Consider the following 19,277-nt stretch of genomic DNA (forward strand, 5'->3'; position numbering starts at 1 on the left):
TGAGATGGCGGTGATGGTACGGAATACGGATGCCTGGTTCAACAGCAACGCTAACTAGAGGATATCGGGTGGAAGGGTTTTAGAAGCCGTGGAATCACTTCGTCAAATGAAAGTAGACTTGCGGTGGGAAATGACAAGAGACCAAGACAACGGACTGGCTTAGCCGACTGGGTCTCTGATGAGGTGTACCGTACGGAGAACAAGGCTACAAAACAAACAAACAAACAAATGATATTGAAATCATTATTCACTCTTCAGGATGTCCACGCCGCAGGTTTCGGCATCCTGCATTGACATGGCGGAGACCTTCCCATGGATGCCTGAAAGCACCCGTTTCCTGGTGTTTTGGATGCCGGTTTCATCATTGTCACTTCCGTTTGTCGCGTGTTACTTGTCATTTCTCGGGGAGGATGGCTTCATGCATCCCGACCAGCCCCGTCCAGGTGTCTGAGTCCGACTGGCGACAACACTGACAACGCAAGAGACAACGGTGAAACCGAGACGGAAGTTAGAATCCACAATCCACCAGGCAGAGTCTAGAAGGTGAACTTGTTCGGGTGTCAGGTAGTCCCTGACATTCGGATCTATACATATCCCAAACCATGATCCATTCTGATCCTGCAGACATCCGATCCTAATCCAATCCGGTCAAACTGAGTCAACTTACGTTAGTTGTTAAGCCACCAGAACCTTACCAGTCAACTGTGGCTGAACCATCGACAGAGTCTTAAGAGAGATCTAGGCCGGAATACGAAATGACTCGGTCGCAAGCCACATGGCCCGACTACTGACTCTTGGTCCATCCAGTCCCGACGGAACGGCCATCTGCCTGAACTAGTAACAGTGTCAGACCCCGAGACTTTGTTTGACTTTTCTTTGTATTTTTAGTTTCGATTGATTGATTTATGGATTTTTATTTTTTTTTTTCTTTGACATTTCCAAGTTCTCTCTACCTTTGCCCGTAAAGAGCAATCCGGTGACCCAATTACCGACGGAAGGAATTCTAGAACTGCTCAGCCTTGTTTGGCTGGCGAGGCTGGTCCTTGGGATTATCCCTGTCATATGTTTCGCCTTCTCGCGTGGCGGTCAGGGATCATCGTTATACTTTCGCATGTTATAGGGGGGGAGCTATCAGCTCACTAAATTGTAAAGTTAGAGTAGGTTGGAAAGGGAGGGGCAACCGATATGCTGGAACCTTGCATTTGCAGCATGTACTCTAAACAGTGGGGATTTCGATGACGATATCTTTCTCTATCTGATTCCTGCTGTCCAGCTACACACGGTGTACAGAGTAGAAAATATGAATACGTAGCGTTAATATGATTGATGAAACGAGCAAATCCACATCCATCAAATACCTCAGTCGACCTCGCCTTCCTTTTTCCTTGATTTTCTCTACCCTTCCCTTCAAAACTCACCGCACCCGGCTCTAAGACCTCATCTGGCGACGGGGACACGGTTTCAAGGGCCCATAGCGCACAACGACCGAGAGTAAGTGGAATCCTTCCGCGTCGTTCTTTGACATCTGTGCGGCATACTGGAACCCGTGATCAACAGAATTTGACAGGAAGGACTCCGTTCGGGTGTCCTAACGGGCGAATACATGACGCCAACGGGAGAGACATGGAATTTAGAATAGAGAGGCTACTGGCGGGGCATCAGAAATTCAGAATCCAACGCCTTTTTTTTTTTTTTTTTCTTTCTGTTTCTCCACCCGACCGCCCTGTTCCACGTCAACGGACCACAAGCGAATGAATTCTCTTACCGCAAGTCTGGAAAAATTCTCCCGCGAAGAGGGAATCAAGGAAAACCAACTAAATCGCGTACAGGCCACTTTCCAAACACGCTAAATAGTAAATATAAGTTACTCCGTATCAGTTCCCAAGTCGATTGCGCCATCAAGGGCCCTCTGGCCTCACCGCTTCGTGTTTTGCTTTTTTTTTTTTTTTTTTTCCCGGAGTGGATACCCTTGTTCGCCGATGATAGGGCCTTTCGGTATTGAATTGATCGACTTTGCTACATTCCTAGTTTCTGGACGGGTGTGAGTGATCTGATCGTGAAATAAGTGTAAATATTTTACGCGCCCTCACGGTTATCTACTTTGTAGGTTGGTTAGACTTTAGGTAAATGGGTCGGTTAGACGTGGAGTATACGGATACTATACAGGTATTACGGTCTCTACCTAGTCTTCGCTATCCGCTTCCAAGTTACAGTCACAGTTACGGTTACATATTTGATTGATGCCTTCCCTTTCCCAACCGCTTAAGTACGGAGTATATAGGGTATGTGTAATAGTAATAGAATGAGGCGGTTGCCTAGCCTACATACAATCCTACACACGGTGTACCAAATACGGATACAGAGAGGGGAATGGAGTAGAACAATGGAAATCCCATCCTGCCCACTCGCTTATCCGCCATTTTGAGCCTCGTATAGATTATCATTCTATCATTCTAAACCATGGCAACTTTGGATTGTAGGTAGGCTAGTGTTACGTGGTAGGCTGTTCCTTTGATGGCTCCTTCGAGCCTAGTGGCTATCTGATCCTTGAGACCAGGAAACCCTATTTTTCCAATTGGGAGCTTTAGTTAGTTCCTAGGCTGATAGAGGTAGCAAGGGGCTCATGTCAGATTCAGCGATCAGACCTCTCTGTTTTGGCGCGTCATGCCTCATGGAGGGGAGGATCAGGGGTGGAGGGATAGCTAACTTAATCTTATTGGGACTGGTAAACTTCCGCGCATACTCCATCCATTGAAGTACGGACTACGGAGTTCGGATTCCTGCATTTGGAAATGATGTTTGATGATGCGTTTCTGGATGCTTGGCCCCCCCTTGTTCCAACCCCGGAGAAGGATTCAATATGATGCTCATCCTTCGAAGCCTGGAGAACCGAGCGACAAGGTTTGGCCAGGGACATTGGTTCCCGTGAATCCCGACATGGGATGAGATGACGGGTCGGAAAGGATGGAAGGATGGATGGAAGGAATGGATCTTTCCCCCCCCTCGTCACCATCCATGTTCCATACTGGTTGTTGGTGATACGTCAATTTGGGGGGGAGTGATACACCGTCAAACAAAGGCGGATAGGTAGCGGCGAGTACACCGTACCTTACGGAGCACAGGATTCTGTGTTAGCCGCGGTCCACGCGGCAAAAAGTCGTGCTCCATAGCTATCTTGCAGATAGCTTTTTTACTCCGTAATTTAGCTTGGAAGCAAGCGTAGGGTTTCTTTGTGCGGCCGAAACTAAAAAGTCGATGGAGACTGGAGACTGGAGAGGTCTATTTTCTTTTTTTTTCTTTTTATTTTTTCTTTTTCACTCATCCGTACCCGGTCTCCAGTTTTCTCTGAATGGGCAGTGGGCACAATCAACAGGGATGTCTAGAATTTTGAAACCGCCTGATGGGGTTTGTTTGTTTGTTTGTTTGCCTTTTATTGACACCGTCAAGGTTGAGATGCCATGTGTAAACTGTAAATAAGCTAGGGTATTGGACAAGGATGATAGCCACAGCCTACAGGTTGAGGTATGGTAGGTAGGTACCCATAGCTCCGTAGTGGTTAGTGCCCCTACCTGTTTCCTGCCCGTTTATCATGTATGTCATATTATTATCCTTCATTGCCTACTTTGGGGAAGGCGTACGTAGTACGTACCTCTCCCCTCGCTGGCCTACGTGTGTATTGGTTGAGCGTCTTAGCGAAGGGGTCCTAGAGCCCGGACGGAATGGCGAAAATCATACCAAGCAGGGACTGTAGGTTTGCAAAACACGCAATTCTCTAGACATGATCTCATTTGTAGAGAGGTGGGATGGAATTCCTTCGGACCCCAAACTCTGAGGACATCGCGAGACATTTACTCCTACCAACGACCGACAGGCTACAGGCTACAGCTAAGCTGTCCCGAGCGACCGCCATCGCTTCTCCACGTGTGTCCACGTGGAACCGCATGGATCTCGGCTAGGGAAGGAAGGAAGGACGAAAGAAAAAAAAAAGAAGGCACTTGGAAGAGTCATGGAAGGGAGCGGCATATTGGGGGGTCTTCTTTCCCCTCCGTCACCATTCAATCATCGTGATTTAATTCTCTTTGAGACTCCATAATGGGAAGAATACGATCCGTATTCTCGCTCAGCCACACGGCAAAGGATCTGGTCTCGTTCCACTTCCGGTGTTCTGGTGGTGTTCTGTTTGATGTATCCGTATTTTTTTTTATTTTTTATTTATTTTTATTTAACTTTTTGTTCCTTTTTGCGTCAGTCCTTTGTGTGAGAGAACCTAGTTGATTTACTTGATTTATTTTTTTTTTCTCTCCCTACATCGAGTAGTCGGTGGCAAAATGGTTGAGAATGAGATAATCCATGGCAGGCTCGATCGATCAGATGGCGAAGACCGAATTGAATTTCACCTCATCTGCAAGATAGCTGATAGTCTCCCAGCCGACGGAGGAACTAGCAGAAACTTTGCGCCATGTGGTGAGTTGATGTATCATTAATCGTCCCAAAGTTTGACAAGCTGGAAGGCCTGAGGCTCCAGTCAGAGTCGCCGATCTGCACCTGGGAAATGCTTGATTCCATTTCTTGGCCCGGATCAGAACTTCAGAAGTCCGAAGCAAACCCCGTCCCACGCTTTCACCTGGGAAAGTACACGCGGGAAAAAGGAGGGGTTGGGCAAGGGAGGTCGGTGATTACGGTAATGATTCACCACGTGGCCCGGGAAGCGTTTTCTTTACCCAGCATCACATCATGATTTTCCCGCTGAAATAAAACGGTTTGAGAGAGGGGGGAGGAACGGGAATTGGATCAACCAAGAACCGAGAACATTGCCAGGGACCCAAAACCTTTCGCAGCAACATGCCTTTCATGGGAGAAAAGATGGGTCACCCCCTCCCCGTCCTTGTCCTGGTCACTGACTGAGGTGGTGTTCGGCGGTTCGCAACTTCTACCTCAGAGAGAGGGGGGCAAAGAGTGGACCGACAAACAGCGCTAGTATTGACGCTAAACCCGTTGCAGTAAGAGCCTTACCGCAAAGGTTCGTGACGAGGCAAGCTGACTGGTCGACCTGCAGTTGGGGGTTTCCCGGCAATGAGTCAATGACCGGTGATCGTTACTGGATCGAGTGGACCTGGAGGTTTATGGCTTTCCCCAAAACAGAAGGTAATTCTGTAACGCGACGGGCTTGGCAGTGGCCTCAGAGGATTTTCCTTTTTCCTAGTTCCTTTGGCCTGCCAATTTGCCTTTCGGACTCGCCGTGAGGGAAGAGCCAAAAAAGTTGTTTGTGTCCCTCCGAGAGCCACGTTTTCTGTTGTCTTCAGCAGCGGTTCCAGGGGACTGGAACCCGATAACGTTTTTATGTTCAACCTACCAACTACGGAGTCTTGCCCATCGACGGAATCTTGTCTTGTCGTCATATGATAAGAGTCGCCGGGTGGGAAACTCTAAGAGACCCCCGAATTAGGCAAAGCGAGAGAGGTGAGAATGCATAAGACCCAATGATTTTTCCAAATCAGAATGCCTCTTCTGCAGCTGCCATTTTAGTGTGAATAATAATCCTTGGCTCTCAGTACACCGTACACACATTATTCCAATTCCAATTCCCTCCTCGCCTTGCCTTGCGCTGGCCCCCTCTTTCGAACAGTAATCAATCACTTGGTCCCATCCTTCTCCATGTTCAGTTTCAACTGTCAATGGAGATTTTGGAATACGTCGCATCTTTCTTTTACCTTGTCTTTCCCTATCCTTTCATATGCGGAAAGAATTGGAAAATAATAATAATAATAATAATAACAATTAAAAAAAAGGGCTGGGCGATCTGGCCGAAACTCAGTCCCCAGGCGTAGATTCCGCTGATCATCCGACGCTGGGAGGGTTGGAAACAGTTCCACTTTTGGCTGAAAGTTGGAAGTTGGAACGGAACATCCAGTAAGTCTCGGTGTAATGACCATCCCGGTACAGTCAGAGTAGCCGCTCAGGGGTATCCTTGTTGGTCGCGTTGGAGGCAAATTGAGGCGGACAAAGAAACAAGACCGAACAAGTCCTTTGGATGGATGCATTGGATAGGATAGAATAGAATAGAATAATCAGAGGAAGAATACAGAACGAAAGTACTACGATTGACAATCGACAACCCTACCAGGCCGCCAGTGGACGGAGTATCAGCCGTACCATACCGAACTCAGACATCCCACCCTAGTCGCAACTCTTTGCACTCTGCAGGGAAGGAAGGCATTTTCTGATCGCCCCAAAGGACGCTGGCCCACGTTGTCTGGTGCATGAAACCGTCCGCGTGCTCTGCGGGTCCAGAATGACAGGCCGAATTTCTTCACACCCCTGGAGACCCTCTCAGCGCTCACCTTTCTACTCTCTCTCTTTCTGTTTCTTCTTTTTTTCTTTTCTTTTTTTCTTTTTTTCCCCTCCCCCCTTCATCTTCCCGCCTTACTTGACTCTGCTCCTTGATGTACACTTGACTCTTGTACACTCGTTTCTTTCCCCTTCCACCTTTTTGTACCCAGCACTGGCGATTGCCCGTAAGACTGGGCAAGCTACCTACCTACTTACTGCCTACAGAGGTGGTAGTTAGTGGTGGCTGTTACTCAGCCTACGTACTAAATTACTTGATCAACTCTCCAAAAAACCCCGCCCTTTTTTTTTTTTTTTTTCCCCTTCTTCCCCCTTCTTGTTGAGTTTATTTGAATATTCTTCTATTTTATTTTATTTTTTATTTTCCTTTTTTTTTTCACAGAAAAAAAAGAATTCCAATTTCCCTTATCCATAACACCCACATCCTCCACATCTACCCTTCCTTTTTGATTTTATTTATTTTATTTTATTTTATCTTTTTTTTTTTTAAACCCTCTTCCCATTCTTCTTTTTTTTTTCACTTTTTTTTTTTTTTATTTTACATACAAACTTACATACTTACAAACCCCCCTCTTGCTCTCCCACTCTCCGGTTCGCACTATTCAATGCCAACCATATCCTCTACTTCCATCGACCAAGGATCTCCTCCCTCTTCTCACCTTCACCATCCCTATCTTCACAATCAATCTTCCCTTCCTCCAACAACCACTGCATCTGTACCGGTCTCTAACCCCCCGGTCGACTCTCGTCACCCTACTTCCGCAACCCCCGCCGTTGTCGCTCCCTCGTCCACTCAATCAGCCATTACAAGCGCCGCTCCTTCGTTCATCCCAAGCACGTCCGGTTTCACTGGTTCTGTAATTGGCTCGATCTCACGCCGCAGTCGCCGCTCTTTTGCTGCTCTAGCTCGAGAAAAGACCTCCAGCGCCATCGCAAACCTGTCGTCAATTGGAGGCACCACCGCTTATCCCCTTCGTCCGTCAGCCTCCTCCGGCAGCTTGTCCAAGCACTCGCGCAAGCCTTCCCAGGTCAGCATCAGCGAAGCCGCTGGCATCTCTGCCTTAACACCGCCACCTTCCGACGGTAGCGCTGGTAGTGACTCAAGTCCGGCGCCAATTGAACCGTTAACGAATCCTTTTACCGCCGCCGAACATTTGGACAGGCGTCGCCAGACTCTTCCGCACGCCCCATCCTCAGTGCCACAGCTGTCGCAGTCCGGGCCTGCTGTACCCCCGTCCAAAATGCATCAAACCTCTTCGAGGCTGTTGCGTATGACCGAAGATGATCGTCCTTTTACGAAGGTAAGTTCGTCGCAACAAAAAGAAATTGCGGAACCCCCAGGCGTTTTGCCGTTCTTTCCCTTTCTGCAATCGAAGACCGAAAGGTGGACTGTTATTAACCCCTCGGTCACTTTTGCAGGATTTCATGGATCTCTTTTCGACCCTGATGGTTAGCTTGAAGTTGGACTCGCATCGCGTACGATTTACGAAATATGACCATTCGTTCACGTCAGAAGAAGCCATCAACAACCTTGGATCCCTGAAGTTTTCCCAGTCTAACCGGATGCCGGACCCCAAGGACCCCTCCCGGATCGTTACCACTACAACCACCACGACTTTCTCCATGGCCAAGGAAATGGCACGTTCGGTGTGCCAACGCTTCGTCGATGCTCGCTTCATCGAGTCCGTAGATGGAAAGGCAGCCCATATCTTCCCGCTCAAGGGCGCATTGTATCAGCTCACCCCCAAGGGTATCAACATCCTGCAAAGGTTCTGCCAGCGAAATGGAATTACTGCACGCCATGTGATCGATGTGCTGGAATCGCCCCGGAATACCATGCAGCTGGTCAACCTGGAGCGTGATTCCGATACGGACAAACTGTCGCACGACCGGGCCACCATTGAAGTTATTTTCCGTCGATTCGCGGGCCAGGACGGGCCCAATGTGAAAAGCAGCATTTCCACCTCCGATTCCGATTCGCTAAGTGACTATTCTAACGGATTAGTGGGGGTCAAAATGGCCAAGGAACGCAAGGTCAATGAAAAGATTGTTCTGAATACCTTCACCGGAAAGGCCGCCGTTGACTGGTTGATGGACTGCTCGACTACGATAGAGCGCCGTGAAACGGTCCTCATCGCAGAGCTTTTCGTCAAGTATGGATTGATCACGATGCTTCAGGAGGACCGCATGGTTCCGCTGCCGGACAACTCGATTGTCGGCTTCCAGCCCTCCAAGAATGCGATTTACGGAATCACGGATCACGGACAGCGCGTTTGTGGGTGGATCGCACGGGACAAGGCTCGCGACACTACGACCTACGATAATAGGGGCATCCCGAGAGATTCGAACAACGCTCGCCTGAACCACATCCTTCGGGACCCTGCTCTGCGGCTACTCTTCCGGGAGTTCCTGCGCTTTTCGCTCTGCGAAGAAAACCTGTCGTTCTACCTCGACGTCTCCGAATTCACGGCCACCTACCACAAGGCCGAGAAGGTCGGCACTTTCAAGAAGCCCGACGCTGTTCGCGAGACGCTTGCTGCCGCTTATGGTGGGTTGCATCCCTGATTTTGCGTTTGATTTGCACCGAATGCTAATGATCTGATAGGTCTTTACAACGCTTTCTTGGCTCCTGGATCGCCTTGCGAACTCAACATTGACCATGCTCTGCGCAACAGCTTGGCCAGCCGTATGACTAAAGCAGTTGGCGACGACGAATCCATGTTCAAAAGCCTTCAGGAGGTGGTGCATCTGTTTGAGATGGCGCAGACTTCTGTCTTCAAGCTTATGTCAAGTGTGAGTCGCTTCACTTGGATCCGCCCTTCGCTTCTGTTCTAACATCCCACAGGATTCGATACCGAAGTTTTTGCGTGATCCCAAGTACGCCGTCGTTCTCCAGGAACATGAAGTCGACTTGATTGGCGCCACGAGATCTTATTCCCCTACGCCCGCCCCAGTTCCTGAGCGCTCCATGAGCCGCTCGGCGCGATCGTGACGTTAGCTAGACCGGGTGTATATCCGGGGAATTTCTCAACTGTACAACCGTTGCCTATACCACAATTCTGCTTCTTTCTACCTTCCAGGATTTGGGTGACGTGGACTATGCTTCCTGGTGTGACAATCACACGGCATGGGGTTGGATGCGCTGATTTTGTGGGACTTGGCATTGCACAACCGTCCGCGAACAACTCCCATCGTTACTTCGATCCCGACAATCCTTCCGAGAGTGTATCGGCAACTGCGCGACCAAAAATTTGCCGATGTGATTTCGTTCCGACGATTCGGTGTTTATTCAATTTCATGATCGCCAGTTACGTTTGCCACGAACGCCTTTTCCGGATTCGTCAGTTACGTTTCTTCCTCGGGCACTTGATACATCCCAGTGCCGCATGGCACCCGGCGGTTTGCTATCCTTATTTTTCTTTTGTAATCAGGTTATCATGACAGATGAAAGGTGTTACGATCTATGGATCATGCGATAGAGATGGCCCATACTTGTGGATTTTATTCCCCCCTTTTCCTTTTTATTTCCTTTCATTTCCTTTGTGAATCTTTCGACGAATCGGCGAGTGAAGGCTGAGAGTCACGCACATTTGCCAGCATTAGAGAGGCGTTTTATTTTCCTTTTCTCATTTCCCCCTCGATTCTTTTCGCATACGTGCATGATTCTAAAGACCCCTTTCTCTTTTCCCTTGGTTTTCCTGATCCCCATGCATTTTGTCTACCACGCTTCAAGAGTTCATGTATATGCTGTCATACGCCACTGCATTGAGCAATTTCTTCGCTTCTCAACTTTCTACTATTTCTCTTACATAATCCGATTGGTTTCATTGCATTTCCAGGATTTCCAGCGAATGGTTCATTCGTCAATTACCCTTTTTGATTTCTCTTTCTATTTTGTGTTCGATTTCCTTTGTCATTGATATACATCCTCGGGTGATCATCGGGCTTGCAACCCGTCTGACACGAGGCAGACAGACAAGAACAAAGATTATAAATCTTCAGAATCATGAACCGGCCCATCCTAGACTATCGTAGATCTTAGCTCAGACCCCGACTTTCCTTTATGTACGGCGTAAGCATGGATGACATTATGTCAGATAGTAAGTAAGAATAGGTAGGTAGTTACGGTGGGGACCAAAAGTAATCGGACTGCCACTAGTAATATTCACGGCTAAGCAGAAAGAGTTGGTAAAGAGTGTTATATATATGATGCCTCATATAAAGATACTCTTTCCGGGGATATTAATGTCTTTGATTATAACATAATATTTACCTAAAATGATCGAATTTACTACCCAAATAAGGCGTTTTTGGCTTAATGAAGGCTTTAAATAGCTTTATAATATGATCAATTACTCAAGTAGGTATAGAGAATAATATGATATCTCACATAAAGGTTATATTACTTTACAAGATCTTTCTAACTACTTGGCTGTGAATATTACTAACTCGTGGCAGTCCGATTAACATTACTTTTTGGTCCCCACCTCCGTAGAGTGTCATGGATTGACTAGTTAGTTAGATTCCTCACGATGACATAAAAACAAAGACCGAAAACACATGGCGTCCACGTTGCGTGTTGCTTGGCCTTGGCTCGAGGCCAGATCATGTCTGTCGTTTCTTTGGCTTATGCATGGTACAAAGTACAAGTACGTGTCTTCGGGGGTTCTAAGGTCACTTGGCGCATTGTCTTATGTACTGTATGTAATTATGTATGTACGCCATAATCAACATTGCATGATTGCATTGGGGGGAGTTGATCGCTGTGAATTTGACTTTGGGGACATGTAAAGGCGAATTTGGCCGGGGGGTTAGATCCTTTCTTCGGAGTTGGTTGCTTTTTTTTCTTTCTTTCTCCCTAGCTCTCTTTCCTTCTTTCGTCCTTCCGTCCTTCTCTCTCTTTTTTTTTTTTTTTTTCTCTTTGGATTTGCGTTGAATTGTCTTCGACGAATTAGACTATACCTATGTCTGTGAACTATATGAGGTTATACTAGACTGAACTATATCATCTCCATGAACGGTTCCCTATCACTGTCAACCATACACATACTCTCTCTCCTCTTCTTCTTCCCTTTCATTCACTCCATTCATCAGCAACCCAAATCACCTAGATCCTATCCCCTCTACTCCACCACCCCCTCAAACAAAACCACATCCAACTCCACCCCCCCAAAACAGCCGTAACGCCCGTAAACAAGATCAACGCTCCATACTCACTCTCATACCCAAATGCCCCGCCATCCTGCCCACTGCTCCCCCCAACCACAGACCCCTTCCTGATAAGCGCCGAGCTGAGCGGCCCACTGATCACGTTCCCGATGCCTCGGCCGCCGGCGAGTAGGCCGAAGACGAGCCCGGTTTCGAGGGCTGGGCTTTCGCGCTTCATTTGCGTGAGTACCCCGGACCAGGTGGAGCTGAAGCCGCCGGCGAAGAAGCCGTAGGTTGTTGAGAAGAGGGTTAACAGGGCGAGGGCGGTTTGGGGGGAGGAGGTACAGAGACCCCAGAAGATGAGGACGGAGAGGGCGGATCCGACGGATGATAGGAGCGTGATGTTCGTGACGGCGAACCGGTCGCAGAGCGTGCCGAGGACGATTCCGCCGACGACGGAGGTGGCGTTGACGAGTGCGATTAGGAGAGTGCCGGTTGTGTCGGAGAGGCCGGCGGTCGTGGTCGTGTAGGTTGGGAGGTAGGTTGTTGGAAGGAAGTAGCCGAATCCTTGGATGATGTTGCCGAGCTGGAGCATCCAGAAGGTGACGAGCTTGAGGAAGGCCAGGTCTAGGGGTCGAGCAGCTGTTGATGGGGCTGGGGGGATACGCGGTTTGACGAAAGGTAGGGTTATTAGGGTGGAGAGGAGCTGGAAGTAGTCAGCGTTACGGATCTTATGTTTGAAGAAACAGGCGTTTTGTGGAGTATATGAGGAGGTTAAACGCACCGTCACCACAGTCCATGCCCTCAGCGTAGTCCTTGCCCCAAACTGTTCCAGACAAGCCCTTGCGGCAAACGGTAGCGCCACGCCACAGATGCTCTTCGCTGCCCACATGATGCCATATGCGAGGCCCTTTCTCCGAATGAACCACTGATCCAGATACAAGGTCGACGGACTAAAGATCAGCCCGTTGCCTATGGCGGCGACAACCCCCTGCGTAACGATCAAATGCCACACGGTCAACGAGAAGGACGAAGCCAAAGACCCGCCGACGCTCAGTAGAAGACCGACAGAGGCACAATGCTTCTGTAGATGAGGATACCGCGTGAGCAGGGTGAACGAGATGGGGGAAAGAAGGTATAGAACGCCCTATGTGCCAGAATGCCCGGTTCAGTATTTACGGGTTAATATTTGCTAGATAGAGAGGACGTAATACCGTAGACGTGGTTCCTATTATTGCTAGATCGCCTTTACTTCCCTGCAAGGTGTTGTGCGAGGAGAAGTATTCCTGGAAGATACCAAATACGAGCGAGAACCCTAAGCATGGACAGTCGGTGGGATATCTCCAGCATTATTGGGTTGGAGTCTCACCCCACACTGGCAATTGAATTATACATGATGATACCAGCATCAACCAAGCCGACTTGCCTTGATCAGCTGGTGCTAAAGGCACTTGTTGGAGCTCGGGGGAGTCGGTGTGGCCCTGGAAGGACCGAGGACGGGTTTCGGTCAATTCATGTGAAGCCATGAGGATGGACTGAGAATATAGCTCAAGTACGAGGAGGATTGAAAGCTGTAGTCGAGATGAAGAGATGCAAAAAGAGAAAATAGATCGGAGCGACCCCGCAGGATTGTCACGAGTTTACTCAAAGGAGGAGGTCACGTTTCCTCCTCTCCTCTCCTCTTCCTCTTTCCATCCCCCAACTTGTCCTGTTTCTTCGACTCCTTAACACCTTCATCTTCTCTGACATCCTCTCTGGAAAAGAAACTCATGGCTGCACTTTCCAATGATTGGTTGCATTATCGAGAGGCAGGGCACGTTATTGACGAGCTCCCTTCCCCGCAGAATCTAGCCATTGGCTAGGCTAGATACCGCTTCAGCCCCAGGTTCGTCCGGATGAATTATACACTCATTCCTTGATACACAATGTCCCTTCATAAGCAAGGTACATGTGACTGACTTATGCTTAGGGTCTGGCCCAACGGCATCAAGAGCATTCATCTGCGATGACGCCATCCAGTTTCATTCCATCCACATATGTACAACTACATGCACACAACTACACCCCCAACTCGGCATCTCCATCCGTCCACCCGGAGTCCCTCCGAGCCAAAACAATGCAAAACCCATATGATATATACACAAAGCACGCTCATGCATCTGCATCTGCACCAACGGAGCAACTCAATCCCACCCAGCTACGGCCCCCTCTGAAGCCGTGCGTTTCTTCCCGATTAGGCCCGGACCAAGTGCCGTTCCAACTGCAACCCGGGACAACAACATCAATGCCGAAGCCATTAATTTATTTCCGTCGTTGCTCGCGCGCCGTGACCCACCGTTTTTGCTGCTGATGTTGGATGGCGTCCAGTCGGAAGATTGGTCGTGGAGGGTGGTTATTACGCTCACGCGGGAAGGCTGACGCCTTGTTTGGTGCAGTCTGGGCGGTTTCAATGCGGCGTCAAGGGCAGGGAGTATACAATCTTGCTATGAGCGGGGTTGGAAAGAAAGATTGAGGGGCTGTTTGGCCTGGGGGGAATTCGCATGGGAAAACAGGCATATATGGCCAGACAGGCCGTATATAAAGGTGGTCATTTTCCCGTAAAAGTCGAGGTTCTTTCTATACTTCAGCGGACTTTTTCTTCTTCTAGGCCAATTGGTCAATAGCACCACCTACCTACACTTACTTGCTTGTCTGTGCTTGAATAGCCCAACATCATGGAATCCAAACGATCCACGACCATGCTGGCCCTCCTGCTCGCAGCCACTCGCGTCGCAGGCCACGGCCACGTCACCAACATCGTCATCAACGGCATCTCCTACGAAGGCTGGGACATCAACTCCTTCCCCTACATGGACGACCCCCCCGTCGTCGCAGCATGGGGGACCCCCAACACGGCGAACGGCTTCATCTCGCCGCCCGACTACACCTCCTCCGACATAATCTGCCACCGGAACGCCACGAACGCCAAAGGCCACGCCACCGTCGCCGCCGGCGACCGCATCAACCTACAGTGGACCGACTGGCCCGAGACACACCACGGGCCGGTCCTAGACTACCTGGCGGACTGCGGCTCCTCCTGCGAAACCGTCGACAAGACGAGCCTGCAGTTCTTCAAGATCTCGGAGGTCGGGCTCGTCGACGACTCCTCGGTGCCGGGCGTCTGGGGCGACGACCTCCTCATCGAGAACAGCAATTCCTGGCTCGTGGAGATCCCCGAGGACATTGCGCCGGGGAACTACGTGCTCCGACATGAGTTGATCGCGTTGCATAGCGCCGGCACGGTGAACGAGGCCCAGAATTACGTGCAGTGTTTCAATCTCGAGATCACCGGGGATGGGTCGGCGAGTCCCGAGGGCGTGTCTGCGACGGAGTTTTATACTCCGACGGATCCTGGCTTGCTGGTTAATATTTATGATACGTTGGACTATGAGATTCCCGGTCCGAGCTTGATTGCGGGCGCCACGCCCATTCTTGATCAGACGACTTCTGCTATCACGGCGACGGGCACGGCGACTGCTGGGGTTTGAAAGGGGTGTGTTTTAACCATGCGAAAGTCAAAGGCTCGCTGCGTGTAGTTAGTTATATGCTATGTAAAGTCGGTTATTCTAGCCAGGACAGAGTAGTCAATTACCAAGTGCCAATACTGAGTTCCCAAATCCCTATCGCGAAATGGTTCCTACAAAAAGCTTACAAGACATTAGCTGGAGATAAAAAAATTCTTGTCATCATTTGATCGACTTTAGTTCCATAGAAAAGGGCCGTAAGTCCCAGAAGCCAGGGAACGTCGTCAGAAATAACTAAATTATAAAGAGACAATGTAAAGAATAAAGACGAAAAAAAGGGGGGTAGTAAAGACAAATCGTGAAGCAGATGCTGCACATAAATCACCGATAGAAAGGCCCAATTCAAGCCAGATTCCTTTAGCCATACACGTCCCAGAGTATATCCGTAACCCGCTTTCCATTCCACACGCCCGGTACGCCTTTTGCAATCCAAGGGAAAATAGAAAACAAGGGAAGAAAGAAGAAGAACAAAAGAATCCGTATCCACGAAAAACGCCATCCCCCATCATTTACACACTTGGTATTGGAAAAGAAGAATAAAAAAAAAGAAGAGAAAAGAAGAAGTAACAGAAAGAGTAGAATCGTTTCTCAGAAGAAAAAGAAGTGACAAAGAACTTCGTCAAATGAGCCTCCCCAGGAGGAATCCTGAAAACCCCAAACTATTATGAAAGAGGTGGAAGTTGTGACGGACGTGTCAACTCCGGAACATCCTTCATGGTGACATCCGCGGAACTAGCGTTAGGTTTGGCCGCACCTCCATCACTCGTCGTCTGATCTTTAGGACGTGGATTGTCCTTAGGGGTCGTTGCTGCGTCGTGATTCGCCGCAGGATGACTTGGTGGCGACTTCGGCGGGGGCATTGCGGTGACCGGGGTAGGAGGCTTCTCAGAGGTCGGCGTTGTCAGGGTTCCTCTTCGGATCAAATAGTCGCCTAGGCTGAGCTTCTTCTTCGCGGGGCTGGGTGCCGTTACTCCAGAGCCAGGAGGGGCCGCGTTGTGCTGAGGAGGATCTAAGGTAGGCGGAGATGAGAGGACTGAAGGGGCGGCGGATTTTGGACTCGTGGACGGCACGGCTGCAGAGGAAAGAGGGCCCTGAGCATCAGGCTGACCACCGACCCTACTGCTTCCAGGTATTCGCGCATTGTGGGCTGCTGTTGAGGGCCATGGAGGCGGCAATGGAGGTTTGACAGAGCTTCGGCTTGATAATGGCGAAGATTCTAGATCTCGAGGTGATTGCTGCGCTGGAGACAGTCCCAGTGGTGAATCCACGTCTTTCATATCCACGTCTTCCTTTGCACCAGACACACTAGGGGTCGTGGCGGTGGGAGGTGCTCCATGGGGGCTCGAGGAAGGCGAGGCAAGATGTGGGATGAGATTCTGTTGAGACGGCGATATGGGTGATTGCTGTCTTTGTTCCAGCCGTACACGATCCGAATAGCACCGCTTCAGCAGTCGCTGAGTGAGCGACACGAAGCTGGGCCGTCGAGGAGATGGTTGGGAAGGCAGAGACTGTCCATCGCTAATATCCGGCTCGGTCTGGATGGCAGAGTCCACATACGGTTGACGACCACGGGGCGAGCGCACTGGCGGATTGCTTTGTCCAGATGTTTTCCGTGGCGATCCGTGACGCGCCAGGGACGTCGACCCGGTTGAAATGGTCAGCGGAGGCGAGTGGGATTGTCGGTCATGAGGCCCCGGTGTCGTCTGGGTGGTTGGGCCGCTGGCACGCTTCTTCCTTTTGTGCGACGTTTGTTGATCATGCTCCAATTGCTGGAACTTTTTCTCTGCAGCTGCGATCTTCCGTTTCTCCCGTGCAGACAGCTCGGTGTCCCCAAAGCCATTCCCTTCCGTAGGGGTCTGCAAAGTTGGCGTCAGATCGCGACTCCGGGTGTGGCCTCGTGCAGAGCCGGACGCCGAGCGGCTTTCGGTCGGATCCTCTTCTTCCACGTTCTTTGTGGTCTCACTGCCAGCACGGCTGTTCGTGGCCGGCGGAGAGATGTTGGACTTGCTTTTCGTTTTCTTGCGCCTGGCAGCGGCGGCTTGTTTGGCGCTGGGATCCAAAGGTTTGGGGTACCGTCGGCGATCTACGCTGGACAACAGGCAGGGCATCGATGGGTTACAGGCGCATCCACCAAAATGAGCTAGCACATTACTAATGCAGATGGCGGCCAGGTCTTGCGCATTGTCGCTGGACTCCTGTTTGACAACACCATTCGTGGACTCGAAGAGTTGAGGGTCCAAATACCACATGGCGGTAATCTCCGAATCGGCAGCAATGTCCTCCTTGGCGACAAAACAGAAATGATACTCCACCTCATTGGTGATGTAGGTTTTCATGGTCACATTAGGTCGACAGGAGCGCCGAACGTAACGCAGAATGCTTCCCTCATGCCGACTGTCGATGTAGATGGGGAGTTGAGGATGGAAGAAGACGAACGGCTCCGGGTGTCGGAGTTCCTGCCAACGATTACTCGGATCTAGGCAATAATCCCGAAGCATCCCTATCTTTCCTGTAATCTCTCCGACGATCTCGTCCTTGCACACGCGATTTTCTGTCTTGAGGATCTTCCAGGTTGGGTGTTTGCCATCCACCTCAACAAGGGAATCGGTAATGGATTCTGTGGACAGCGACGGCCATCGAGACCGGTCAATGGCAGCCCCCGACCAGGTGAAGATGTCCTGCGCCGACCGACCGTTCGCGACACGAGCCAACGCGCTGGGCTCCGTCACCCACGACGCCAAGTCGGCAGCAAGGGGTAGGTTGACAAAGAGATTGCTGTCCATGTTGGCATGCCCCTGGTCACGTTCGTACAATTGGAGAAACTCGTTCGAATAGAGGGGGATTGAAGGCCCGGGCGGTTTGGTAGGGCTCATCGAGGCGGCAGAGCGCTTCCGGGCGTCTGGCTGAAGGGAGGGAAGGCCGGACATGGAGCTGATCGAGCCGGAAGCGCGATGGCTAGTTTTGGTCTTTTTGGCTGGATGATGGTCTCGGGCACCAGACTCGGATCGGTGGTGAAAGCCGTTCACCTGGTCGCCATGCTCCTTCGGCTTCTTCTTCTGAGACTTTGCGCCAGAACGTTTGGCTTTACGGTCACCGCCATCACTCTGCTCTCTAAGGCGTCGTTGCCGCTCCGTAGCGCGCCGGCCGTCCAGCGAACGGGGTTCACAATCTGCGCAGTTGTGGACCTCTGGCACGTCCTGACCGTGGTAGTAGCATTCAATATGCTGCCAGGTCTCGCATCCCTCGCAGAAGACCGTGTTCCCATCATCATCTTCAAAAGAGCAGATGCATTTGATGGTATACGGCTCCTCCTCCTCAGGAGCGGCGGAGTCGGAAACGGCGCCGTTGACGACCGGCGAGTTCAGGGGGACGGTGACCGGATATGGCTCCGTGATTGGTTGCGTGGTGGCGACTGGGGAGGTATCTGTCATAATCTGACAGAATACCCCCTCTCAGGCAAGCACAAAGGGAAAGCGCGCGGGTGAGTGATGTTTTTCTGCCTCGGGCGGACGAACGGCTTACGGGGAACCCGTCAAAGCCCAGCACGCATGTCACTTTTGTCACTGCAGGCGATAATCTTCCGTCGATGGAAACGCTAAGCCCCGCAGCAAGACAGCAATGAACACGACCAGTGTAGTGTATGATTCACCAGAGGGCTTGTTCAATCCTCCAAAGGGTCAAGGGTCTGTCCCCAAACAGCTGACGAGAAGAACAAGAGTCTGAGGGTGAGTGCAGTCAACCGCACAAGGACCTAGGACCACAGGAATCGTCGGCGGATCGAAGAATATCGTTTCTCAAGGGGTCTGAATCGTATCTTGGAGGCGTAAGGAAGACGGACGAGGATCGAGTCGTTAATCGAGTCGTCGAGCTCTGTGGCGCGTGCGACCGTGGGTGAGTAGGAGGGTGTCGAGAATCGGGAACCGATGAACGCAAAGAGGCGGACGGGCCACGAATCGCATGGAGGGAAGATCAAATAAGCGACGAGGCGACAGTAATGGTCAGTTGAGAGCTCGGGCGAATTCCAAGTCGAGGAGAGGAACGTGGTTAGAGAGAAGACGGGATGGAAGTAACGGATGAAGACAAAGGGGAAGTAAACGGGGAGAAGACGAAGAAGAGCAAGAGAGAAGACTCGAGGAAAGTGTGGTCAAAAGAGAAGAACCGGAGGGGAGGATGGCTCGGAAAAAGAGGAAGGCTGTCGATCAGGGAAGAAGAGAACAA

The 19,277-nt window shown here is 50.4% G+C and overlaps 5 protein-coding genes across 5 annotated transcripts; 3 read left to right on the forward strand and 2 right to left on the reverse strand.

The window, feature by feature from the left end:
- Positions 1-6,953: 6,953 nt before the first annotated feature.
- flbA (developmental regulator FlbA) lies at positions 6,954-9,340 on the forward strand (the record flags this gene model as incomplete). The annotated part of the gene is made up of 4 exons (XM_046084006.1): positions 6,954-7,649; positions 7,768-8,896; positions 8,954-9,141; positions 9,194-9,340. 4 exons carry the CDS (start codon positions 6,954-6,956, stop codon positions 9,338-9,340), a joined length of 2,160 nt encoding a protein of 719 aa, XP_045939969.1.
- Positions 9,341-11,455: 2,115 nt separating this feature from the next.
- Positions 11,456-12,388, reverse strand: LDX57_002356 (uncharacterized protein; the record flags this gene model as incomplete). The annotated part of the gene is made up of 1 exon (XM_046084007.1): positions 11,456-12,388. One exon carries the CDS (start codon positions 12,386-12,388, stop codon positions 11,456-11,458), a length of 933 nt encoding a protein of 310 aa, XP_045939970.1.
- Positions 12,389-13,501: 1,113 nt separating this feature from the next.
- LDX57_002357 (uncharacterized protein) lies at positions 13,502-13,846 on the forward strand (the record flags this gene model as incomplete). The annotated part of the gene is made up of 1 exon (XM_046084008.1): positions 13,502-13,846. One exon carries the CDS (start codon positions 13,502-13,504, stop codon positions 13,844-13,846), a length of 345 nt encoding a protein of 114 aa, XP_045939971.1.
- A 364-nt stretch (positions 13,847-14,210) lies between these two features.
- LDX57_002358 (lytic polysaccharide monooxygenase auxiliary activity family 9 protein) lies at positions 14,211-15,023 on the forward strand (the record flags this gene model as incomplete). The annotated part of the gene is made up of 1 exon (XM_046084009.1): positions 14,211-15,023. One exon carries the CDS (start codon positions 14,211-14,213, stop codon positions 15,021-15,023), a length of 813 nt encoding a protein of 270 aa, XP_045939972.1.
- Positions 15,024-15,721: 698 nt separating this feature from the next.
- Positions 15,722-18,490, reverse strand: LDX57_002359 (putative PHD finger and SET domain protein; the record flags this gene model as incomplete). Its single annotated transcript, XM_046084010.1, has 1 exon — positions 15,722-18,490. One exon carries the CDS (start codon positions 18,488-18,490, stop codon positions 15,722-15,724), a length of 2,769 nt encoding a protein of 922 aa, XP_045939973.1.
- Positions 18,491-19,277: the final 787 nt, after the last annotated feature.

The sequence above is a fragment of the Aspergillus melleus genome (assembly GCF_016097325.1).
Source record: "Aspergillus melleus strain CBS 546.65 chromosome Unknown contig1, whole genome shotgun sequence".
Taxonomy (NCBI): domain Eukaryota; kingdom Fungi; phylum Ascomycota; class Eurotiomycetes; order Eurotiales; family Aspergillaceae; genus Aspergillus; species Aspergillus melleus.